Below are 26300 nucleotides of genomic sequence, written 5' to 3' on the forward strand. Positions count from 1 at the left end.
GACTCTGACTAGGCAAGACGTTTCAAGCATTTGAAAAGCAGGAACAGTATTATATGTTAAAAATGTTGAGAATAATCAATGTGCAGTCTTATTTTTCCGCAATTTTCTTTTAAAATCCTTTTGTGTTTTGTGCCTTTCTTTACACTTGAGAAAGCATCTCAGAGAGGTCTTAATTAACAGAGTAGGTAACCTGTTAATGATTAATTTGTGCTGAGCTTCTGTCTGACCAGCATGGAACGCTGTGGCTGTAAAAAAAAAAAAAAAAAAAAAAAAAAGGAAGAGGATGAGGAGGAGGGGAGTAGAGATGGAGGAAGAGGATGGTGGGGGTGAAGGTGGATTGGGAAAAAAAAGAAGGAGATGGGGGAGGAGAGGAACAGGAGTACATGGCCAGCAGCCCAACAAGCTGTTGATTAATAAGGAGCTGCTGGGCTGCCTCTCCTGAGTCTTGCATGCATGCAGGTTTGACACATCCTCAGATTCACACCTGTGATTCCTCCGAGTCAAGGACACACTTGCTCGCTGCCATTGTTGTTCGATGCAATAAAAGGAACTCAATTTGTCAGCTCTGTTATTGCATTAGTGACAATCCCTGGAGAGGTTTTGAAGGAATGAATGTGTGCAGCTTCAGGACTGCAGACGTCCAACACAATAAGAAATGTTTTATTTACAGCATCTTGAGGAGACCAATATTTCTGAAATAAAATTGGCCAATAGATTTTTTTAAAAGGAATTCATGTTGTTTACTCTTGACACAGTGAAACTATCAATTTTTACTTCTTTATAATTGTGATATAGAAAATTCACCGCACATATGACAAGTGTCCGAGGTGCCTGAAATAAATCATTTAGCTGCAGGTTTCTTGTAATATTCTGCCACTTTATCAAGTCATGATCAAAATCATTATCACACTCATATCCCCACAACTTTAATTCCTAATATTTATTGAACAAAGACTATTATACTTATAGTTACAGAGGATTTATGTATACCTTTTGTCTTATTTTTTTCTAAGTGCTGTCTGCTATTTCTCCCCCATCTCCTCTCATAAATCCTTTCTGTCTCCCTTCTTGATTCTCAGAAAACAAGACCTCAGTGTAAACTAAATTGTCAGACTGAACTCAGCCTCCTAAGATATAATATTCAAATGTTTTTAAATAAATAAATGCAAAGAAAATGCAAATATCCTGTTTTCTCCTTGACACACTTCACCAAGAGGATGGGAGGAAAAATATGACCCTCAGAGCTGTTGGGGTTAAATTGAAACCCTTGGCTATGACTCCTGGGTTAATTATACAGCACGGTAGCAGTGAGTGATAAAGAATATTGACATGCTTGACCTACATGTCTCTAATTGAGTTTAGGTGCACAGAGGAGAGAATCAGAGAGGTTTTCAGCAGGAATCCGTAGATGGGAAGATCTCTGTGGAAAAAGTAATCGTCTCCATATCTTGAACATCTTGCTGAACCTTCCCCTGCTGTCTGGAGCTGCTCAGTACCCAGCGGTAAGAAAACTACAACAGTCATGCTCAAAACACCTCAGAGATTAAACCAGTGTTCACATGTGGAATTGATTCAGGGATGACATTTTTATGCCTCAAGCATCTAAAGTCTCTTGGGAGGGCTCTCTCAACCCTTGACCTTTTCACACTGCGGCCTTGTGCATCTGTCACCGGTGATAACGCCATCAAAATTGATTCCAATTACCCTCTAGTCCACAGCAGCCAGTGGAGAAGGGGGCCAACAAATCCCCCACTATTAGGTGAGGGACTGATTTTTTTTATATAAAATGAAACAAAATAACCTCAAAAAAGTGCTTGTTGCTTTCAGGAAGGCATTTCTGAAAGGAGGTTAAGGAAAGCTGGACTTTGCTAGAGTTTAAATCATTCCACAAAGCCAATTTAGAGCTTATCAGGCAGATTAAAACAATGAGTGTATCCACATGTGCATGATTTTAAACCACAGACCTCAATGTCAAGCACAGATCACAGCGATTTGTAATGAAGAAGATGAATATTTAAAGAGTCATATAAAACATATGGTATGAAGAGTGAACATTTTGTAAAGAAAACAGCAGAAAACATCACCACAAACTTAACCAAAAATAATATTATTATATTGCAGATGCAACGGTGTACTCTAAACTAATCATATCTAATCTAATCATCACTGGTTCAAGAGGAACTCAGTCGGTCCACCTGAAATATCTCAACAACTATGAGATGAAGTGTCATAAATGTTATACAGAGGTTCCTAGTTGGTAGATGTTGTGTGTCTTAATGGCATCAATGATCCCCTGAGCCTGACCTCCAGGGTTGACATTATGAGGTTGACACAGAGGTTGATACATTCTATTCATCAATTTTTTGCAGGTGTTTGGCAACAAAAATCTGCACAAAAGAACAAAAATCTGAACATATATTTTGTATTTTAATTTTCTCAATGAACATAGCATAGCCTATAAACATATACACACAGATATCTTCCTGTTTTGTGTGAGCATGTATGGATGTAATCTAGTACTTGAAATGCATTTTTTATGATAATGCATCTGAATATATATTAAGCACTTTTGCTTGATTTAGCATTTATTTTCTTATTGAGCATCCTAAGAAATATTTGTACATAATCTTTTTTTGTTTGAGTGTGTATGCATTTAATATGGTATTACTAGCACTGATCTAGTACTCTAATCTAGAATGCACTGTTAATGTGATACTCATATGGATGCTGTGTGACCACTTAGTTATGAAATATTATTGTCTTCACATGTATATTCTTAATTATTCAGTTTACAAACGACATATGATGTGTCTTCATTATCTCATCTACAAGTGTGTTCACACCCTCAGCCTTACCTGAAGTCATGTATAGGTTGTCACAGTCATGTGGAGTTAAAGATCTGGGAATAATATAGCTGTGCGCAGGTACTTTTTTGTTCTTTTACACACATTTTATTCCCCCCAAGGTGAATTATTACGACTTTGGAGATTCCCTTGATTTTACCTCCAGCACCACCATCAGGTCAAATTTTAAATGGTCCTATATTTAGGTTTATGACCAAATACTTGCAAAACATTCCCATCATCCTCAGCTGTACTTTGTCTTAAGTGCTAACTAGCAAATGTTAGCATGCTAACACACCACACCAAGATATGACCAACATGGTAAAAGCAAGTTTGTCATTGTGATCATATTAGCATGCTTCACAGAGCTCCTAGTGTTGCTGTGAAGTCCTTGTGTTATATATCACAAGTGATAAAAATAACACTGCAGGTATATGACTCATTTGTTTGCCAAATAGTTATTTTCTAGAAACTAAAAAGAAATGCCTCTCAAACATGGTTGAGAGATGGAGCCTGAAAACTGTCCAGGGACCAGGTGTTAAGATCAAGTTAACCTGCAATATAGAAAGTCTGGACTACTCCCTTATGCTCTCATCGGGTTTTAAAAGCACGATCGATAATCCCAATATAAAAATCAATAAAAATATATGAACCTGTAAATCTGTTTTAGGTCATTAAGAATTTTTAGGGCCGTTTGGAGTTCTGTATCATTACTGCACACAACGACTGAAGGTCTATATGTAACATTTTCATCCTCATTATACCATTTGTGGGTTTTTGTTTTTTTTACTTCATCTGCTGTATTTGCTCTAATTGTATTCTTTTAAATGAAAATCTTCTTTTATTTTTTCAGTGACCCAATTTTTCCATGGGGATCATTAAACTTTCATTTTATCTTATCTTTCTCTTTCTCTTCTATCTTTAATGGTATTTTTCTCAATTATGTGATGAAGACTTAAGAGTTTAAAAAAAATGGAGCCTTGGAGGCAGCGTTCTTCCTTCAGTGTCGACTCTGGCACCTGCTCTAAAGTGAATGGAGCAAAGATGTGTCCTGTCTTAATTGTTAAAGAAATGAGAGCCATATCTCTGTGAACTTTACCTCCGATTGTGTCATGAATGCCTCTAAAAAAGAACTTTTATTTCTTGGAGTGAAATAACCTTCTGAGTTTTATTTCCCCCCCCTCAGGCAATAGGTGAGGGAGCACAGCAGAGGCTGAGAGAGAGAGAATAATGAACAGTGGTGGTTCGATGAGTGCAGATGATGAATGACCACGGGGAGGGAGTACAGGACCAGAGCAGAGGCACAGCCATTTGTTACTCTGCTGTCACAAATGTATTTTTAATGAATCTGCACCTCTGACTCCTCTGCAGAGCAGGACTGTTCCTTAAGGCCAGCATGACCCCAATATTTTCTGTGCAGCGGTGTCTCTGAACAAACCCACTTTAGCTCCGTCTATATAATGTAAATAACCTTCTCCTTCTGTTTGCCGAAGCCATCAGTCTAGGTCCTCATTATTATCCGTAGCTGTGCCAAGAATTTGGGCCGTCCCTGTCTGTGTGCTGGTAGCAGGTGGGGAGGTTTCACCTTGAATCACTCCAGTGTGTTTCTCAAAAATGTTGTTTTTCTCAGCAGCATAAAAAGTCCTTCAAAAAAAAGCTTTTACTCGTAGCAACACTATCTCCTGAAATCAATTCAAATTCAATTTTTTTCTGGTGATACATGGCAGCTCCTCCAGATCAGCCTGCCTTTGCAGCAGTAGGGTAAATGCCTCTACGTTCCGCTTCTTGTCAGTTTCAACATGGGATCTGTTTAAAATACCAACCAGATTAATTAAGCAGAATATACTGTATAAGGGTAGGAGAAAGTAAGAGAGGTGGACAGTTACCTGCTGATTTTCATGCAAGGCAAACTCCTTAAAGCATGCTGCTGACACCGACGTGATGAAGTCGAGGGGCAGACTAATATATATTTCTTACAGCAGTACACTGTGCCTTGGTAGGCTGGCATATTGAGTATGAGTGTGGAGTCTGAAAAACTATCAGGAGATCAGGGTTAAGGCGAGGCCATTTACATTCACACACCTCTGTAATTCCAGCTTTTGCACTTTTTGCATGTAGATGTAGAAACTGCAGGAAACTGCAGACTCCTGTAAAAGACTGCCTCATTTTGAAGGGGGCTGATGCATGGGGCTGATACACATGACACACACAACATGTGACCTACACTGACAACCAGAATGACACACACATCATTGCATTTGCTGTGTTCCATCTGTGCTGTCACACCGGTTCAACAATCTTCTAGGGAATCGGACCTGGGCAGTCATCCATCATAAGCCCCTAGCCTCCAAAAAATGTTTTATGCAAAGAATAGATACTGCAAAAAGCAATTCCAGCAGACACACTGTAGAAAAAAAAAAAAAAAAAAAAAAAAAAAAAAAGACACAGCGATAAGTCACACTCCTAGCATATTTATCATTTTAACAGCCAAAGCACAAACAGAACAACAAAAAGACAAATATATTCACTCCACTCCATATCTCTCATTAAGGCAGTTCATGGCTCTTAAATAATAACAAAGCAATTCTTTATGGTGTCGGTATCTTGAACAATGAAGCTGTCGTATGTCTGTGACCTCCATGTATCCATGTCTAGTTAGTGCTGGCAGAGTCTGTCAAAGGTTTCCACCTTGGAGCTGTTGACAGGTCCCTGCTGCTGAGAAGATGTTATGTACAGTATCTGGACAGACGGGGAAGCCACATACCATCCTGGGCTTGTTATAGTTGAATTAAGGCATTGTAGCACAGAGGCAGAGAGGGGAGAGGGGGACAGAAATCAAATGACAGGTGTTTATGAAGGCATCTCATTGAGGCTGGACGTCTCCGCCGGGCCCCTCTGCCTGCCTGACCGATTGGTCTTGACAGAGCTCTCCCCCGCCTCGAGAAGCAGCGTGCGGTTGTTCTTGTCTCTGTCTTGGTCTGTGACACAGGTCTGGTTGTCACTGTCAAGCAAAATAAATTAGGTGCTTCACTTCAAAATCCAGCACGTAGACACATAGTCAATAAATGTTACTATTTTAAAGACTTTAGTTATACACTGTTACTGTTATTAAACCTAGGCCTATTGCTCCATGTAACATTTTGGGTGTTTACAAGATGACTGGTTGATTATTTTTTTCTGTCATTCATACAAGGTTGTTCAGCCCACATGGGTTCATAAGATTGCAGACATATAATGCAATGTTTAAATAGTCATATAAAGTCATACAAACAATGTGAAATATTAAAATTGACACTTTTCAGTCTTTCCTGCACTGGGGCAGCTTTTAAACCTACCTGTTTCTATGGCTGAATGTATGGCTGGATGTTTCTATACCTAAATGTAATGGAGCTGCGTGTGCAACTAGAAATCTTTTACTTTTTGTTAAATTTTGCATTACACGAGGCTTTACATGTAGAAAAACTACAGTTGTGCTCAATAAAAGTTCATACCTGTCTTGACTTTCTTTGGTCATCGTGCTGTCTTCATAGATTTTCAGCATTGTTTCTGTGCGGTCATCATGGTGCTCTTTAGGCTCCTGAAACCTAGAAAATACATTTTGAAATATGATAATTTTTTAGAGGACAAAGCTAGGGTTATTCTATATTTTTCTTACTGTCAACAAAACCCATTAAAATAACAAACCAACAATGTAACCATCTCTCAGTAATCTCCTAAAACAGCTGTCCACTGTAGTAATTACTTACTCAAACAGGAGTTATTAGTGCATTTGTGCACTATTTTCTGCTGTGGATTAATATAAAATTGGAGCTATAGTGAGTTTACACTACCAGGACAGTGTATGTGGGATTTACAAGTATATAATACAGTGCACATCTTCATGGTGAAGGAATAAATGAACATCCATGGCTCAGAGAAATAGCCTACACACAGAGAAAATGTGTTAAAAGGTACAACTCACTGTTGGTTTTTCATGAGGTTTGTTGACATTAAGACCAACATAGAATATCACAGATTCATCATTAAACTCCGCTTAAAAGAAAAGCTGACAACAGAAAACACAACTACAACTGTTTACAAGACAAACTAGGATTTTTGTCATAATTTTCTTTATCCATCCCAATACATAGCCCCTCCCCATGCTGCAAGCAGTGGTACTTTATATCAAAGCCCCTTCGGAGGCATGAAGAGTTTCCATTTGCTCCCATTCACCGTCATCAGTCAAATAATATGGCAGCAGATGGAGTACAGTATGAAGGTAATACATCCTCTGAATACAACACCTGGGCTCAAGTCTCTCTTTGACCTTAGCGATGGACAGGATGTAGGGGCTGATCTGCCTGGCGATAGTGGTTAGGTAAGAGTTCTCCTGCTTCAGCTGCATCAGATCATGAAGCTGGGCTAAAAGCAATAAACAAAGAAAATGTGAGTAAAATAATATAATCAAAATATATAGAGAGATAAAGGTTTGAGCAATAAATTAAAATTTTTGCTGTCACTGTTGAAGACGAACCTTCATAGATCTCCTGCTCATTAGTGACCCTCTGAAAAGTCTCATCCCACATCTGTGAAGAAAATGAGATAAGTAGGCTCATTCTCATGAAGTAAAATATTAAGTTAACTGCAGTCAGTCGACTCAGGGGACAACTTGACATTTGCTACTTTTCTTTTCCCTCTGTTTGCATTCCTAGCGGTCTCAATTCATGACAATGTTTAACAATGACTTTTTAGTATGCAGCTAGGGGCACTGACTGAGGACAAATGTAGAAACCTTTTTTTTTTTCAGAAGATCCCTGGCAAAGACCAGTATATATTATAAAGGTCAAAACATCAAGGTATCACTCGGCGTACCTCTTCAAACATGACTCTCATAGTTTCCACAGTGGAGTACTGGGAAGCTATCTGGCTGTCAATGTGCAGCGATCTGTCCAGGATCTCGCCCATTTGATCTGTGTTGATGATGGAGTGGTGCTTGGTCAGGTCTCGGTGCAGCTCCTGCACCTGGTCCTTCAGATTCTGAACCTCTGTCTGGAGAGTCTAGAAACACCAGATACAGTATACGACATGACACTTGTGTTACAATGTCTTTAAAACAGCAGAGATTTGATGGGTGTATAGATGCCAGGTGAAGTGCATCTGAGCGTGAAAACCTTTCTTCCCCACTCGACAGGTCGAGGATGAGTTCCCAGAGGAATTTATGCTGCTGACTTTTCACCGCTTTACTTTGAGGATCAGAGATGTCTCCTCAGGAAGAAATATTGCTGCAATTGTACTAAATAACCTGAATCTAAGTTGATTTATAAACTAGCTACGGACTCATCTTTTAAAATATAAAGCACTTCTAGTCAACTCTTCCCAATGAATGTCTGCTCTACTGTCTCCATTTGGTCACAGTAACAAAATGTCCTAATCTGTGACTTTGCTCTGAGGCAAAGATTCTACAATAACAGGGAAATAAAGATTTTTGCATACTTAACTACACTTGCAATCAATTTTAAATGTTCTGGATAAAAGCATCAGGTAATTGCCAAAAAATGTTAATGTACAAACACAGCACTCACCCTGTAGGTGTTCTCATAGTTGTGGCAGTGCTCGGTGAAGGGCGTCTCCCTCCCCTCAGCCAGGAGGACCTTGGTGCAGATGTTGCGGTGAGACGTGGGCCTTCGCCCGAACACGGAGCCCAGCGGCATCTCACTGAGAGACGGAGAGCGGCAAGACATGGAGAGAGGGGACTGGAGCCTGAGGTGAGGTGAAAATAAATATTATAACTGCCTTTTTTTCCCCTCTTTAAATAGCTGTAATAACATTAATAATTGCGTTTCTAACATTTGATGACATCATTCTCCATCAACCCTTTATAGAAACAAAACATTACCCCTATCTGATATCTGTCTCTTAAACACAGGAGGGTTAAATTCATGTTCAATAAATTGAACCCCATTATTGACCATATTGGTCAATACACTGGCTCTGTTCTTACACTTAGCTCTGTTCCCACTGTACAGATATTACTGTATATAATTCCAGTAAAGCTTTGCTCAAATCACCCAGAACACAATGCAATTTTCTTATTATCTTGAACCTTTTCTCTTTTTTCAGTTTACGGCTCCCAGAGCTTTCTGTCACTGCTATTATTTGGGAATTGCGTGCATACTGTACGTAAAACATGCTGATCCTGAATTACTGTTTTACATTATTTTTATTACATTTTACTGTATAAATGACTAATATATACCTTTTTATCATTTGCATATCAAATCTCAATTTTTGTGTTTACCGTGTTTAATATAAACCCAAAAAAGCAACTTGTTTCCTCAGTCAACAAAACTGCTGATATGGTACTTCTTCTACCTGACCCATTGCTGCAGCTCCACTACAGCAAAGTGCTTCATTCAAGCACACCTTGATGGTAGTTTCCATCTCTCTATCAAAGGGTGGATAAATAGATAAAATGTTTGCACTTCACAAAATGAAAATTTTCTGTCAAATGAAATAAACATTCACTCATCGTCTTTGAGTGTTGCGTTCTGCCTCACAATAAATACTCTGTTCATGTTTCAAACTAACCACACAAAGCAAATCAATCGGTTCTGAAACACAGTAAACACACAAAGACACCGCTCAGTCCCTGCTCTTTGTATCATGTGTCTGAAGTGAATCAACACACTTGACAGTGAGGAGACCTTGTGCTGTCACTCATAGCACTCAAATCTCTTCACCATCACCTTCACCAAGAGTCCTGGCTTCATGCCTCACACAGCATAAATGCCCTGAAGCCATTCTGCAATAGCCTAGGTGTGAATACATCCCTCTCACGTTGCCATACAAATATTGTCCTCTGAGCTTCCAAACTATGTCCCTACACAACCAATTAAAGAGTTTGCCAGTATTAAAGCAGCAGTATCAGTTGCATGAAAGAACATGGCTGTACTTGCTCTGTTCTGTGAAATTATGATAAAAATAGGGCCAGCTGGCCATCCACCAATCCCTTCCCGGGTTTGCATCCTGCATTATCGGCTGACTAGTGGGGTAAGGCACTCTCAGACTGCAATTCAGGATGTATCAGACACAACAACACAACAGACATACTGAGCAACAGGCTACACAGTGTGGGTGGCATTCTGAAGTACCATATGGTAAGCAAAAGCCCATTTCCTCCTCCGTCTGTGAAGCGAAGTATGGAGTGGACAAGTCAAGCACCTTGTGTTACCACTGCCATCTTCTCATCAACAGCATCAACAGAAATTCACAAAAGAGAGTAGAAAGCCCGGCAGATCTGAGATCTCTTGGTTTATAAAACAAATTCACTTGAATCTCCACTACAGTCATAACTATTCAAAGATGTACTTCTGGAAAAGACAAATGCATCGGGAGATTACACCGCGAGTTAAGATGCACGTCACATACTCATGATGTGTTTGAATCAGACACATGCATGTTTCTGGTCTGCTCTATACAGGAGAACAAAACTTGATAAAAAATGATAAAATATACAGAAATTTACCTGGAGTCTGTAGGCTCTTACTCCTGACTTCTTCCCTAGAGTGAATGCATCAGAAGATCTGTCTAAAGCATGTATCCTTCTCTCTCTGCCATACACATGTCATCCTCTGCACATCTAGCCTCTGTCCTCCCACCAGTAGTGACGCCAATTAAAGACTTTGCACGTGCTAAAGCAGTGACATCAGTGGCCAAGAACAAAGCGGACCGGCCGCTCCTGTGTGCCAACTTCCAGATGAATCCCGGAGAGTTCTGTGAAATTACGATAAAAATAGTGCCAGTCGGCCGGCCACCAATCCCTGCCCACTTTGCATCTTGCACTGGCAAGGCACTGAACAAGTTGGAAAGCAGAGTTGTCAGTATGTTGGCATTAGTGGGTGGGCTTAAGGACCTGTGAACAGTTGGGAGACACTGATGTGGAAAAAAATCGGATGGGGTGTTTGTGTGTGTATGTGGACAAGATGGTGTTGTCATATAGCTAGTTCTTTCTTTGCATTGTTGAAGAATTCTCTCTTTTTTTGTGGTATTCAGCTAAATCTAATCTAAGTTAACATTTGACCTCTAAGAAAAACAAAACATCACACTGGAAAAACTGATATGTACAGTGACCGTGAAGCACAACACTCATCCATCCATCTCCTGAATGTTATCTGGTATGTTTTATGGCCTGGCCACAGCAGGAGCAGAGCTTTCTAAAACAGGACCAGCACCCATGTAACAAGGTGAGTTACGTAAAACATATCAGTGTACAGAGCTTACAGACAGAATAATTGCCATAGCGGGACTCAGCATGGCGCCTCCTTTCCTCTCCCTGCAGTCATCGCTGTCTACCATCTGTACTTGGAAACCATTGGGGATTTTGAGTTTGGATTCCTCACAAGTGTGAAATTTTCCGCCTAGACTTTTTGCTTTCTTGGAAGGATCCAAAAGATGCCATGGTGATATTCAGACAACAAAAGCACATTGCTAACTAAAACCTTACAGGAAGTGATCATTTAATGATTACACTTAAAAGATATTTGGCAGCAGGGACACTGATATTGAAAGAGATGATCTTACCTCGTTCCAACACTTGTGGATCCGATGACAGAAGGAGGGCAGCGCTGTCCTAGCAGCAGTAGGGGTTCTAGACAACGAGCAAACTCACTGCGGTAGTCTGTGTTGATCTAATGCATCACAGAGAGATTTAATCTTACAATGGGAGAAAAGAGAGTGCTAAAAAGACACCTTTTCCAATGCCAATAAATATATTTAAGTCTCCCTCTACTCATGAAATACGTTTTTATTGTTCCTAAGATTGAATGAGCTTCACTTCACTGTGCAGAATGATGTATATGTGCAGAGTTTGATACTAGAAGGCTGTTTTCACATCCATCTGCTGAAGAAGGAAAGTTTCTATGTGCTCATATCTGATTTAAAGGGGCGGGCCTACGAGCATTATTTTGACTGGGCCAATATTCAACTCACACTAGTGTGATGTGGAAACTTGAAGCCTCCAGTGCACAAACACTGAGAACGGACTTTATGAAGTAGGAGACGTGTTGTGTCCAACAGTTGAAATATATTTGCATATTCATAGATTGTGGAATTTTTAATAAGGGAGAAGGAGCAGATGCCATTTTAAATATTTTAACAACATAATTGAACTTTTTGGTGGAAAAACCATATCAGACACAAATGATATTCAGAGTAGCGTACTTTATATACATCTCCAGGCATGTCTGGAGGGGATCTTTTTTTTGTTAGATCAAGTTGTACCCTAAAGGATTTGGCTGGTGATTTGCAGTGCAGAGCCAAACCAAGAATGAACTCCTCCTACTCATAAGTATTGTGAGTGTATCCAAAGTCTGATATCTTATTTCCTCCTTTATGCTACACTGTACATTGTAAATTTCTCAACTTCAGTACAAAGTAAAGAGATCGTGATATGTAGCACAACAAGCTGGCGAAGCTCTGTAAACAGAGCCTCTTTCCCCCCACGCAGGTGCATTGGCATCTGCCTTACACAGAACTATTCTTCAGAGACTGAAAATGTGATTGCTGTTATTAATCCAGTTCTAAACAAACTACCCTTCTTCATGGTGAAGGAATATGTAGCCCAGTGCAACGGTGTGGCTCACTGACGTGTATTTAATCGTTTTTGGACAACAACGGAGGTCTAAAGCACAGAGGAATATGATATATGATATATCAGGCTTTGGATATATACTCAAGATATTGCTGGTTTGGCTCTGATTTGTTGACAATAAGAAACAAATAGAAAATCGCAGGCTATATCCCTCAATAGTAGCAAAATGTCAATTCGGTATATCAGTATATTCTGACTAAATCTGTGACATTTTCATCACAAACAGGTGTCAAATTAATCAGGTGTCAGTTTAATGATTATGAAGATTATATGAATCATATTAATTGGATTTCATAGTCACTACATCTCAAACCAAAGACCTATAGAATGGGAGATTTTGGAGGTAAGTGTCAGACAGCACTCTCAACCACCATCATCAAAACACCAAATAAGGAAAAAATCTTTAGTGACTTGTAGGGTTTTGCCAAGGAGGATGGAAGCTTCTCTGGTGGCTCGTGGTGGTCCAACACCTCAATAACTGACACTTTTTGTGTGTTTTTCCTTTTAGCTTGTCACCAACCTGCATGTTTCTGCTTCACCACTGTTTATCACTGATAAGATAATAGTACTGATTCAACTTATAGCTTTGCAGATCATGAAATCTTTTACATTCACTAAGTTTGGTGTTATCAGCAGCAGCAACAGTGGTTCGTGTGGAGAAACGCTACAGCAGTCCACACTTAGCACCAGAGATACATTGCCATATTTTTAAAAATAAAATATTGGTAACTCAAGGCCCAATTACTATCTTTCTGCTGGAGATTGAACTGTGAACCATCATACTCAAAAATAAACATTTTTAAAACCATTGTGTCATTTTTTTCATTACATTTTGCTGATTGTTTTGGATTTTTGTCCCATTAGAAGTCACTGCACTCATTTATCTTTAAAGAAAAGTTGATGCTGGGCTTTAAGGCCATAAAAGAGGTGAAACTGCATTATTTTTCAAGAGAAACAACTAATCAATGCGCTGCAGTGGATTACACTTTAAACATAACCTTTTCCATCTCTGCATCAGGACCGTTCATACTCACTTTGCTGCTCTGCACTGGTCTCAGTCGATGAGGGAGCTTTACAATCCTCTTCAGCCTCTCCATGAGTTGCTGTGTAAGCAAGAACATCCTGGTGTGATTCAGTGACCTGTTTCAACCTCACTGAGACATTATAGACATCCTCCATTTAAAGCCCAATTCAGTCCTGCTAATACTGTAACTTCTTTCTTGCCAGACAACTTCTTTCTTGCCAAGACAACTTCCTCATAATAAACGTAGAGTTCTTTTTGACTTACGGTTGGTACTGATAATTAAAAGTGTCATCCATAGTCTTTAAATCAAAGTATACACAGTATGCCATCACTATTTTCTCACTTTTTTTTTTTAATCCAACTGATAACAGCATGCTTATATTTTATGTTTTATATTTTCACATGTCCTCTTCCCTACCCACCCCATCTCTTTTACCAACTTGTATTGCAGTGCTGTGACGCCGTATTAATATTTCATAAAATACTCATGAAATGCAATAATATTGGAAAAATAGTTCACAGTTTATGTGCTCCGTTTGAGACTGTACTCACGTAGCCCATATCCAAGAACTCAAACTTGTTGGCTGAGCTGAGGAAGGCTGAACAGGTGACGAGATGTACCTAAAAACATCAGAGGTTAAAGGTGACTGAATGTCATTTAAATGGCATTAAATGAATCCCACAACCAACTGTAAAGTATAGAAGTATCGGTGGAAGCATTACAATTGTTTGTGACTAGAAATATATCATTATTATTTATTATCAGGTATCTATTGTGTCCTACAGTACCTGGAGGGTTGGGAGGAGAGCAGTAAGGTGTGAAAGTTGTTCCTTTAGTGCTTTCTCCTTCTCCTCATGTTGACTGCAAACACACACACACAAACATGTAACGTTACACCTTCAAATCTATGCCTGGCAAGATACACAGAGGATTCAGCTTAGGGAGGTGCAACCACAAACAACATACTCCATATTTCCAGAAGCTAATCTATCTGTCTTCTCCTGTAACAACACACAGGCGCAGGACACACAAAGCCTGACATAAATAGCCTTTAACACCTTTCCGGGAAGCCAGCCACTGGATGGCTTCCAGGCAAAGGAGAAAGACAGAGAGAGTGAGAGAGAGAGAGAGAGGGAGATGGAGGACACTGGGCACAAAAAATATCATTAAAGATCCCCACAGAGTGCAACCTGATAGACTCACTCACATACACAAAATTGTTCTTATTCAATTGTGCACACGTATACACAGAGCATACACTCAAAAAGGAAACGGTTCTCATTCAGATTCTTTTTGCATCTTGAACTGTTTGTCTTCAGATAATATACATTTCGCAGATTAGTCATCAATCTTTAGTATAATTTAACTGATGTGCAATAATTGTTTTTGAGACTAATTAGTGAGAAAACCTCAGGTGACATTAAATCAAACTTAAATGATTCCTGTACGGATGTTGTAAGATTATTAATTATTAATTATTTCATTAATGTAGAGGAAGTTTTGTACAGGCATGTGGGGATACTTGTGCATTAATGCTAAATTAGTAGTTTGGGAGGTCAACATTAGCCTGTTATTGCAAAATAATTTGTTATTTTTTTTAAATCTCTTTACAGTCTTGTGACTGCACACAAGCAGCTACCTAGTGAGTAACTGAGTGGCAGGCTGCTATCAATGGAAAAGGAAAGTTCAGATCTTATTCTCAGGACAGTATACTGTGCTGAAAACAGCTTCACGCCACATTAATGGTGCATTAGGCCCTATAGTAGGTGCTAAATGTGCTTCAATTGAAAGTGGAGGAAATCAACAGACTGCATCCAGGCTTTCCTGCAGCAGCTGCCATTGTTTATTATGGACTTGAAAAAGTATATAATTTACATACTGTATGTTTGCATACCGATACTTTTCAGTTGGCTTCATTTTCATTGATTGGATCCAGGCACAAGCTGCAGCCACTGGCTGCGATCTGTAATCCTACTGAAGTGGTTTTAATTCAGTATACCATGCTTTGTTAAAATGAAAATCACCCAAGAAAATGTGTTTGGTGAGGAGAGAGATTATTCCAGAGCAAACAGGGCGCTGCTATTCATCACCCAGAGTACAATGCAGCATGATACAATGGAAAAAAACGTATCAAATGACCTAGTGACAGCAGCATAATAACATTCAGTTTGGTAAATAATGTGACGTGAGCTTTATGGCAACACAGGAGCATTTTTATATAAGAACTGTAAATCTTTATTTTATTTTACCTCTGAGCTGCTTTCAGCAGAATCTTCTTCCTCTCTGCTAGTTTTTCCTGTCAGATGAGAACAGATGAAAACAGCCCCCTTTTATTCCTTACACTACTGTGAAAATGGCCTTAAGCTCTTTAATACCTAATGAATTTTCAAGATTGTGGAAAGAAATTGGTGTTAATTCCACATTGTGGAGTCTGTTCCTTTGGATTACTCATTATGCAAAGAGAACACAGTCTTTTCTCACAATTAGATCAACAGAGACATCCAGTGGCCAGGCAATGCTAATGGAGTCAGATGGAGGGGATGGTAATTTACTGTGAATACTACTTCAGAGAAAATATTTTTGAATATTATATTTAACTAGAATTACACAGTGAACACTAGAATGCTCTGACAATCAAAGAAAAGTAAAAACTGAAAACTGAAAGTCATTTTTGTCCACTTTGGTTAAATTTTCTGCAGGTGACAATTTAATTTAACTCTTTATAAACAGACTTAATGTGTTTTAATCCACCTGGCGTGCAAAGGGACAGTCAGAACAAAGTGATAATGTTATTTATTATAACATTATAAAGCAACAGTTGAGAGACATATACCACATCAGTATCATTATACAACCTGCAAACTGTTGAACAGGGTACAGATTGCACTCTCCTCTTCTTCCACATTCAGACACACTTCCCCTATCATTGCTCTCAGCAGAACGATCGCCTCTCGAGTTGAAGTTTGCAGCTCCTTCACCACCTGAAAGGCCACTGTGGGTTACTAAACTGACATTAACTTATCATTAGAAGTTTTATCAGAAGTTAATGCTCAGAGAATGATGAAATATAATCACAGTCGAGGCTACTCTTCTGTACAACTATACCAGTTAACACGCTTTGATGCAGTGATGCCTATTTTCTTGTTAAATGTTTTTGTATGGTTTTAAGCAGAGTACTCTATGTACATTTAGATACAGGCATTGTCCAAGGACCAAAACTAACACAAGCACTGAATTTTAAGTAAGTTTGATCCTACTTAATTTAGAAATGTTCAAAATATTGTTTAGTTATTTATATGTTTATGTATTCAAGGTCCATTGTAATTAGCTAAACAAATTTCAAGCATACCTGCGCTGCATCTCACAATATCATCACCACTGCTGAGTGCTTGAATTATTTATAATGCCATTTTTTTTGTCATGAATGTCATAAATATGTAGAGGAACAGACAGGATTCTCTCACCAGCACAGCCTGGTCCAACATCTCACATCCTTGCACATAAGCTGTTTCGATATCAATGCAGTGCGTACGACTCTCCCTGTGGTAAACAAACAACACCTAATTTAAGAGAAGAGAAGAGAAGAGAAGAGAAGAGAAGAGAAGAGAAGAGAAGAGAAGAGAAGAGAAGAGAAGAGAAGAGAAGAGAAGAGAAGAGAAGAGAAGAGAAGAGAAGAGAAGAACTTCTGACAGTCATAAATTTTGTTGTGAATTCACTCACACTTGCATGTCTCTGAAGCACCTGATGCAAAGCATCGACTTATTCTCTGTTGAGAACAGGATGTAGGGCTCCTCATGAAGAGCTGCGGAGACACAGACACCTTTTAACTTCAGCCCACAGGAACATCAGAGGATTCTGTTATTCTATTGAGCAGATTTGTCACAAACAGACTTTAAAGAAGCTTCAGAATACAAAAATAGGTTCACTCACATTGGTCAAAATTTACCACCAAGTATTAATATCATGCTTTTCATGCTACTTTCTATATTTACTTCTAGTTTGAGAATTTGATTAATATGTAGCCCAAGAGGTTCAAACAGAGCACAGGAGGGAGTTCACCTCTCATGTGCAACACACTTCTTCTCTGCTGTAATATGTCTGGAGTGAGTAAAGTACAGGTGGCACTCACAGCACTTCCTGTGTTTGGCTTTGGTGCGTTTGGCCAGGGATACGATCTCATGATGGGAAAACATTCTGGCCTTGTGTGTCAGCTCCCTGCAGGCGCCACACAGTGGCTGGCTACAAGTGTTACAGTAGTACATCACCCCAGTGTCCTATACAAAAAACAAACAAACAAACACACAAACATACAAAAACTATTTAAAGACAAAGTGAAGATATAGTTTTGGCATTTTTCATTGCTTAAAGCCAGAGACTATATTTGATGAAAAATACACCTGTGTTAAAGCTACTATGTGTTTAATTTTTAAAATTCTGACTTTGGCGCACCCTACTGGTACTATAAAAAAGGTGCAACTTGCAGAAATTGAAATAGATTAATTAATAAACTGCACCAATTTCCACCAGGATATTTCTACAAACAAAACCTTATGCCATCATAATAATTTGAATGCTGCTATTCTTGACATATTGGCTTTAATATCCTAAATTACCAATCTGAGTTGCAAAAGTCACTGCCCTTTAAAGTCACCGTTGCACACTTCACTGCCTAAAGTGGAAAAATGGAGAGTCAAATACAAAGTCTGTCTACAATAATAAGGGAGCATTCTGCCAACAAAAAAACATGGACTCGTTGAACGTTTTGTTTATCTTCTATATCTTTTGGCATTAAGCAGTTAATGAACCATATTTTTTGCAATACTTTGGTCTGGTTTTCAATGATTTTTGGGACTTGAAGTTCAATACTTGAGTCACAACATTTCCTGGAGAAAACCTCATATGAGATATAGATTGATGTGAGTTTGTCTGTCACTTTGTACCTTTTTGTTACTTTCCTGGTCACAGTTGGCACACTGCACTATCTCCTCAGCTTCTGCATTGTTGTCGACCAGGAACTTCAGCAAACGGTCCTCTGGTGGGAGGGCATTACTCCCTTTAACTATGGATGGGTATCTGTGGGAAAAGTTCAGACAGGTTGAGTGATATGTTAACAGAAAATTATGACATTTATCTTCAGATTAGTAATATTGGCAATTGTCTGTTTATTAATTAAAATAGTCTGATTTAATCAAATTAAGTGAAGTGAAAAGAAGAACAGATACATATTTTTTCTTTCTCCATGTGTCAAGAACTGCAACATCACAAGTAGATAGCAGCATGTGCACACACAGAAAAAGACATTGTAGACCACCCTAAAAGAAATTATAACAATACAATAAGAAAAAATAAAATAAAATAAGGGAGTAACACATCACCAACATACATCTAGTCCACTAAAAAAAACAATCGTAAGCCCTCCAGACTTGATATACTTAAATTTAACCACGTTTAAGCCAACAAAAAATAACTTAATAAATACCTAGGACTGGGTATCGACATTAGTGCCAAGCGATACCTTACTTTGGGGAATGTAATCATGTGTTGACCCCTTTTTTTAATTTAATAAAATCAAAATGCTTGATATACCAGTGCTAAATACAAACCTGAACCTAAGTTAAATAAAATATTGTTCAAAGTTAGAAAAGTTTCATGATTTAAATCAGGAAATATCTGATCAAATCATATGTAAAAAGTCCTATGATTCTGACTAAGCATGCACTACTTCAATAAATTGTACAGTCAATTACTGGACCACCTGATCCTCTTGTACTTCTGCACTCTGTCTATTCTGTATTTCTGTATTGTAGAACATTAGATATATACTTATATCTTTCTGCACAATCCATTTTCATGAACATAATTTTTTTTCAATGCCTGTACCAACTCAACCTTGCTCACTATATCCCTTATATTCTCTACATTCTCCATTCTTAATTCTCATTTCTTCATAGCAACTGAAACTGAAAAGTATAAATGTAACTGTGGTGAGATGATAATAAAGGTCCTTGAATCCTTGAACAAAAACCATAAGCCAACTGAATCAGAATCATCTTTATTGGCCAAGTATGTTACCATATGTACCATATTTCAATGTACTTACACAAAAATAACAACTTAAAAATCTTCAGAAATAAGTAAAACGAAATGAAGTATAATTTTTTAACTAATGTATATATGTATATATATACATTAGTTAAAAAATTATAATTAATCTTATTAATATTATAATTAATATAATATCATTAATGTAAAATTGTATAAATCTACAAGTCCTCACAGCTGAAACATTTCTAAATATGAAAAAAGGCCCAAAATGTTTTTAAAAAATTACTATTAAACAGTTTTAAACCTGTACCATGTTTTTGGTGCAGTACCATAGATAACCTGTGGGGGGCAGCAGTGACGTCAGGACGCCGCCGCCGTAGAAGAAGAGGGTGCGGAAGAGGATGCGGAAGAGGCTGTAAGACACGCTGAAACAGACGTGTGTTGCGGGACCAGGCTCGACGGGCTGTCATCTAGAAAGTTCCAGCAAGAGAAGTCACTGAACGAGCAGCGACAGTGTATGTAAACAGTTTGTCCATAAAGGGAAACATATTCGACGTGGGAACATGTCGGTCATCTCCGAGGACAATGTGCGCGGTGGGAGCGTTTTCAAGGATATCAGCGCCGACGACGAGGACTGGCAGCCCACTGAGATAGAGAGCCTGTGTATGAACTGCTACCAAAACGGTACGACACGTTTGCTTCTCACCAGAATACCTTTCTTCAAGGAAATCATCGTCAGCTCTTTCAGCTGCGGCAACTGCGGCTGGTCAAACACTGAAATCCAGTCAGCCGGCCGGATTCAGGAGCAAGGCGTTTGTTACACATTGAAAGTCAAAACAAAACAAGACTTGAACCGGGAGGTGGTGAAAGCAGACAGTGCGACCACCAGGATCCCTGAGCTGGATTTTGAAATCCCTCCCTTCACCCAGAAAGGCTCCCTTTCTACCATTGAGGGCCTTTTAGATCGAGCAGTTGCGGGGTTGGAGCAGGATCAAGCTGTCAGAAGGGCAACTCACCCTGAGGTGGCCGAGAAGATAGATGAATTCATCCAGAAGCTGAGAAAGCTAAAAGAGGTCGAGAATGAGTTCACTCTTGTGATTGAGGATCCATCTGGCAACAGTTTTGTGGAAAATCCACTTGCCCCTCAGAAAGATGAGGCTCTCACTGTGTCTTCGTTCAAGCGGACCGCACAGCAGGACATGCAGCTGGGAATAAGAGCTGATGATGACTTGGATGAGGAGGAGCCGCCCAGCAACGACCTGGAGGCCATGAGAAATGAGGTTTTAGTATTCAACACCAACTGCCCAGAATGCAACGCTCCAGCCTCGACCAACATGAAGCTCGTCCAGATCCCACACTTCAAGGAAGTCATCATCATGGCCACAAACTGCGACAGCTGTGGGCATCGGACCAATGAGGTGAAATCAGGTGGAGCCACAGAGGAGCTGGGCACCAAGATCACCCTGCACATCACCGACCCGTCAGACATGACCCGAGACGTGCTCAAGTCGGAGACGTGTTCCGTCCTCATCCCCGAGCTGGAGTTTGAGCTGGGGATGGCGGCTCTGGGTGGAAAGTTCACCACCCTGGAGGGGCTGCTGAAAGACATCAAAGACCTGATCGTCTCCAAAAACCCCTTCATCTGCGGCGACAGCAGCACCACAGATCGGGTGCAGAAGCTGAATGAGTTCGGAGAGAAGTTGGAAAAGATTATCACCGGAGAGTTGGACGTCCACATCATCCTGGATGACCCAGCAGGGAACAGCTATCTGCAGAACGTGTACGCCCCGGAGCCAGATCCTGAGATGACTGTTGAGAAATACACCCGCTCGGTGGAGCAGAATGATGAACTCGGTCTGAATGACATGAAGACTGAGGGATATCAGGAGGAAGATTGATCTGCCAGCACCAGCTCAAAGGACTATATATATATATATATATATATATAATTATGTCATAAACCAGTGTAATTATATCACTCTGTTTTCTGCCATTTTCATACATTTTGAGTTAAACACTGGCTGAATGTTGGTTTCCATCAGTATGTTGATCAGTGAAATAAATTCTAAGTTGTCTAAATTTACAGTGAGGAAAAAACTAAACATAAAAACACAGAAGTAACCTAATTTGTATCATGCAAGGATGCTGCCATGATTAAAGTTAAACCCTTGAACTCTGTGTTGACTGTATTCTTGTGACATCCCAGAAGATGGCGCTCTGTTAAAAGAAATATTTCTCTCAGAGGACCACAAACAGTGTTACAAATTAATCTTTTTATACACCTGTAAGCGTGACATCATCTAAAGTCATATCTAAATTGAAAGTTTGGCTGTGCTCTCTTATTTGGAAGATGTTAAAAGACAGCATGTAATGTTTGCTGTTGTATTGTAGATTCAAACACTAATTTTCTGCGCTAATCTGCATAATTAGTCTTGAGGAACAGGCAGAATTTATATTGTAATATGAGCACGTATATGTTGATTAAGATGCTTCTAACGTCAAGGTGCTTTTTAACACAACTACAGGACTAACAACTACTGTGTTAAAATTAAATATGAGACCTGCCACTAACAATTATTTCCAATATCAAACTGTCACTTACTTTCTCAATTAATCATTTTATCAACAAAATGTAAGAAAATTGTGATGAATGCCCATTATAATTTCCCAGAACCCTAGGTGGGATTTTCATGTGTTATTTTATCCAACCGTCTGTCCAAAGAAAATTTGCATATCTTCACATTTTAGCGACTAGAACCAGATAATGTTTGGCTTTTTTGCTTGAAACTCAAACTGTTTGACTGAAATAATTAAGCTATTAATCGAAATGAAAATATGTGGTGATTCATTTTCTGTTCATCAACTAATAGTTTCACCTCTGTTAAATATCGGATTAAAGAAAAACTGACTTATTTATAGAGTTGAACAATCATGCACAACAAACATTTAATCTCAGGTAGAAAAATGGATACACCACATTCTCACAGGCCTGTTTGATTTAAACATGCTGTTTGCCTCAATTTGAGTCATTTGCACTGATGCGAATGTTCCTCCCCTTCTGCTGTGCGTGTTTTATCTAGTTTTCATAGCAACAGGGATCTATTGTGTTCCACTAATAGCAGAGAAGTGAATTCCTAGATTACATGGTTCTTGAGTGAGCAGCTGTTAGCAGGCTGCTGCTTCTGGAAATAGTAGCTGCCAGGCAGCAGGCCCCTGTAGCCTGAGCCCAGACAGCAGAGCACAGCGGCTCTGTGCCCACTGGGTTATTTCCACAGAAAACCAATGATTGTCTGGATTTTTTTTCTTCTCTCATTTCTCAGTACTGTGTGCCATGAATAAAATCACAACTGTTGGTTTTACTCTGATTTATAATGCTGACTAGCATACATGAATTACAGGTGAAACATCAAATAGCTGTAAGGTAAGATAGCTATGGAAGTCTCCTGAGGTTCAGCCATAGTTTGTCTAAATCATTTTATTATAACTAAATCACAATACTTACCTCACAGTATAGTGTGGACACATGGAAAGAATCAGGGTTATTGTGATTTCAAATATATCTATATCTAATGTAGTCAAAACTCATCAATATTGTATTTGCTGATCGCTTCATCCACACAAAAGATGAATGAAACATTTAGATCAAATTGTTTCTGACAATGTAGGACAGACTCATGTTATAATCACCATACAATCCTTTTCTATCCATCCATGTGTCCTTTGATGAGGGAAACCAACACTGCAGACCTGAAGGTCACTGTAAACCACGAGTCATTCCTTAATAGGGGATGAAATGGATTGCTATCATGTGACTGCTTTTGATTGCTGTAAGCTACTGGCTCCGGTGCCAAATGCCACTATGCTTTGTTTGCTGTGTGACTGATCTTAGCGGAACTTGCCGGCCCCGCTGACTGTTGTGGCCAAGGGCTAAATCAGAGACTGGGATGACCCTGCAGCTGCTCCAGCCACTCAGGCCTGCCCTACCCCACACCGGGCCAGCAATGGGTCACTGAGCAGCTCCCTAAACAAAACAGAGAGACTGCTCTCTAAAACCAATAGGATTCTCCTCAATATTCCTGCAGGAACCAAACCAATCTACTAATCGACTTATGTGGAACGAATCCCTTTCAGCAACGCTGCCCGAAAATGGGGCCTATGGGAAAAATTTGGCACTTCACACAAAATCCTCTGAGGGGTTTCAAGAAGCAACATGATATTTCACTCCAAGCTTAATCATATTTGAGCAGTTTGAGATCACCTGCTCATTACATAGTATTATCAATTGTTATTAGGATACAAGCTGTGAGAGGTTGTAATTCAAATTGAATGTATGTGTAATCCACCAAAACAGTCCTTGACCTTTGGCCTTCTATATGTTCTGTTTGTTTGGGGATTTATGGCACAATAGGTGTGAAATCCAGCCTCTAATATCTAATGCAGACACCAAAACATTGTGTTCAACATTAATTTCTAGTTCAAATACAAAAGAACTCGAGGGTTTATTTCCATTATTATGAACCCATAAGAAAACGTCTTTCTGTGCTAGGGCTGCACCTAATGATTACTCTCATTATCGATTAATCTGATGATTATTCCCTCAATTAATCAATTATTCTACAAATTGTCTGAAAACAATCAAAAATGCAGACTATAATTTCCCACAGCTCAAGGAGAACGTCTTATCAGCCCCAAACTCAAATATACACAGTTTACCATCATATACGGAAAAAAAAATGAGCAAATTCTCATATTTTAGTCATATTTGGGCATTTTGCTTGAAAAATGACTTAAACAATGAATCAATTATCAGAATAGTTGCAGATTAATTTTCTATTGATCAACTAATCGTTGCAAAGCACAGAGTGTCAGTGTCTGTAATGCAGTTTGCATGTGGAAACAAAGAACATAAACTACTTGCTTGTGTTCATATCGTTCAGAAATTACAGACATTTCCAGTGCCAACAAAACATTGATAACGTAGATGCAACCCAATTTGTTCCAGATCAACCTCACAGTGCTATCTCTTACCCACAGAGGGGGCAGTTGAGACGGCTGTCGTTGGTCCGGCCTCGTAAGCAGCGGGCACAGAAGATGTGGTAACAGTCCAACAGACATGGGGACTGGTACTGCTCATGGCACAGGTGACACACCAGGGGGTGGACATTGGTACAATCCACATTGCATATGTTGTCCAAATTGGTGAAGATTACTCCTGCCATCTGTAAACAGAGCGTGTGAATAATGACGAGCATGTCAGCGTATAACTGGAGTAAAACTTATTAAAATGTTACATCATCGCATTGTCAGCACACAAACAAATAAGCTGTGGCATGTGTTATAGTAAAGGATTACAGCACAAATGCTCTGGTCTCCGTAAGGCTGGCTAAGCTGACAGATATGAATCACCTCATTTAATACTGATATGAATCAAAGTAAACAAAGTGAACTTTTTCTCTTACCTTGTCAGGCATGTAATAACTACCCGGAGCATCAGTGACAACAAACAATCCACAGATGTCAAATAAACAATACCAGTGACAGTGTCAAGACCAACATTATATTCATCTAACAAAACCTACTGTAAATGCAGCAGGCCAGCCTACAGAGAGCACAGACAGCCACTGTCTTACCTTTCAGTGCTGCTATCAGCTACCCCCAGCTGGAATGACAACAATGCAGAAACTCTTCAATAGTAGGCCGGCGGGGTCCCTCCGCCAGGCAGCTGACAGCATACACCTCATGCACGCCCCCAAGTGTTGCCAGAGTGCAAAAGGGACATTCAATATTGCTGTCCAACACAGATTAAAATACAGTTGTCCTATCTCTAATGTCATATTGCAATGTGTCTCGGACCCCAAGCCAGGGTGAGTGGAGGGAATGGTGTGAAAATGACAGGATTGCAAATCTTCCATAACACTTTAAGAGGAACACTTCCAACTTGTCATACAAAACATTGTTTTTTAAAGCGTTCTAGGCCTTTTGTAAACTCTGGTTTTTAGAAAAGTGGTACATAAATTAAACTTGATAATGTACTTAACAAATAATTGCAATATGATAAAAAAAATAGAGGTGTTATATCCTCCTAATACAGTGAAAGGTTTACATGTAGTGTTGGTTTGATTCATTTGACAACATGATAGTGTCTGAAGGTCCACTTACTTCCAACCATCATAAAGTCTTGTGATTTTTCTCAGTTGCCATGGAGATTTCTCAGTTGTTTAATATGTAGTATATTATCTGTTTGTTTGATACAGCGTCTCTGTTCTGACAGTTTCAATATTTCTACTTAAAGGATAGGTTCACAGTTTTTCAAGTCTGTCTTAAAACAACAGTCAGGTGTCCAAATGAACATTGAGAGAGGTTTTCCTCGCTGTAATCATTCCTCCTGTTCATACTGGCTATTAAAAGATCCCTTTCAAATGTGCTTTCAATATAAGTGATTGGAGCCAAAATCCACAGTGTTTCCACACAGTCATATGTCTTTTAAATGCATTTTTGCACAAAATGCATTTCAAAGTGCATCTGAAGCTTATATGAGGCTTCAGCAGGCTGAGTTAGTCATATCAAGTGGATATCTGCCACATTTACAGTCTTTTTAGCATCAAATTCCCTCTTTGTGTTTCCTCAGTGTTTCCCTGTTGAGCTGCAGTGGGAGTATAGTAACAAAGAGAGGGACCTTGGCACTAAGAAGACTGTAACAATGAAAGATAACTTGATTTGACTCATTTGCATGGCTGAAGCTTCATATTAGCTTCACAT

The 26300-nt window shown here is 39.2% G+C and overlaps 2 protein-coding genes across 5 annotated transcripts; one reads left to right on the plus strand and one right to left on the minus strand.

The window, feature by feature from the left end:
* Positions 1-5298: 5298 nt before the first annotated feature.
* Positions 5299-25877, minus strand: rnf207a (ring finger protein 207a). 4 transcript variants are annotated; one of them, XM_044348762.1, is made up of 18 exons: positions 25172-25877; positions 24570-24760; positions 18437-18569; positions 17626-17770; positions 17217-17298; positions 16961-17036; positions 16352-16477; positions 15746-15792; positions 14285-14357; positions 14048-14116; positions 13506-13574; positions 11403-11509; positions 8405-8582; positions 7695-7880; positions 7357-7408; positions 7127-7244; positions 6335-6427; positions 5299-5844 (listed from the first exon to the last, which is right to left on the minus strand). In XM_044348762.1, exons 2-18 carry the CDS (start codon positions 24758-24760, stop codon positions 5694-5696), a joined length of 1896 nt encoding a protein of 631 aa, XP_044204697.1. In that variant the 5' UTR covers positions 25172-25877; the 3' UTR covers positions 5299-5693. The 4 variants fall into 4 exon arrangements, with proteins under 4 accessions (XP_044204697.1, XP_044204700.1, XP_044204696.1 ...); XM_044348765.1 differs by lacking the exon at positions 25172-25877 and adding an exon at positions 25001-25165 and having other exon boundaries at positions 8405-8537; XM_044348761.1 differs by lacking the exon at positions 25172-25877 and adding an exon at positions 25001-25165.
* Positions 19919-21714, plus strand: zpr1 (ZPR1 zinc finger). The gene has a single exon (XM_044348766.1). It carries the CDS (start codon positions 20105-20107, stop codon positions 21437-21439), a length of 1335 nt encoding a protein of 444 aa, XP_044204701.1. The 5' UTR covers positions 19919-20104; the 3' UTR covers positions 21440-21714.
* Positions 25878-26300: the final 423 nt, after the last annotated feature.

The sequence above is a fragment of the Thunnus albacares genome, chromosome 4 (assembly GCF_914725855.1).
Source record: "Thunnus albacares chromosome 4, fThuAlb1.1, whole genome shotgun sequence".
In the NCBI taxonomy this organism is placed as follows: domain Eukaryota; kingdom Metazoa; phylum Chordata; class Actinopteri; order Scombriformes; family Scombridae; genus Thunnus; species Thunnus albacares.

What these genes read in the sequence shown, in the direction of transcription:
- rnf207a (XM_044348761.1), bottom strand. An exon ending in CCCTGTTCAACAGTTTGCAG is followed by an intron (nt 15,793 to 16,351) that starts GTTGTATAATGA and finishes CTCATCTGACAG; the next exon opens with GAAAAACTAGCAGAGAGGAA. An exon ending in ACTATGAGAACACCTACAGG is followed by an intron (nt 7,881 to 8,404) that starts GTGAGTGCTGTG and finishes TGGTGTTTCTAG; the next exon opens with ACTCTCCAGACAGAGGTTCA.
- zpr1 (XM_044348766.1), top strand. Translation starts at nt 20,105, where the DNA reads ATGTCGGTCATCTCCGAGGACAATGTGCGCGGTGGGAGCGTTTTCAAG.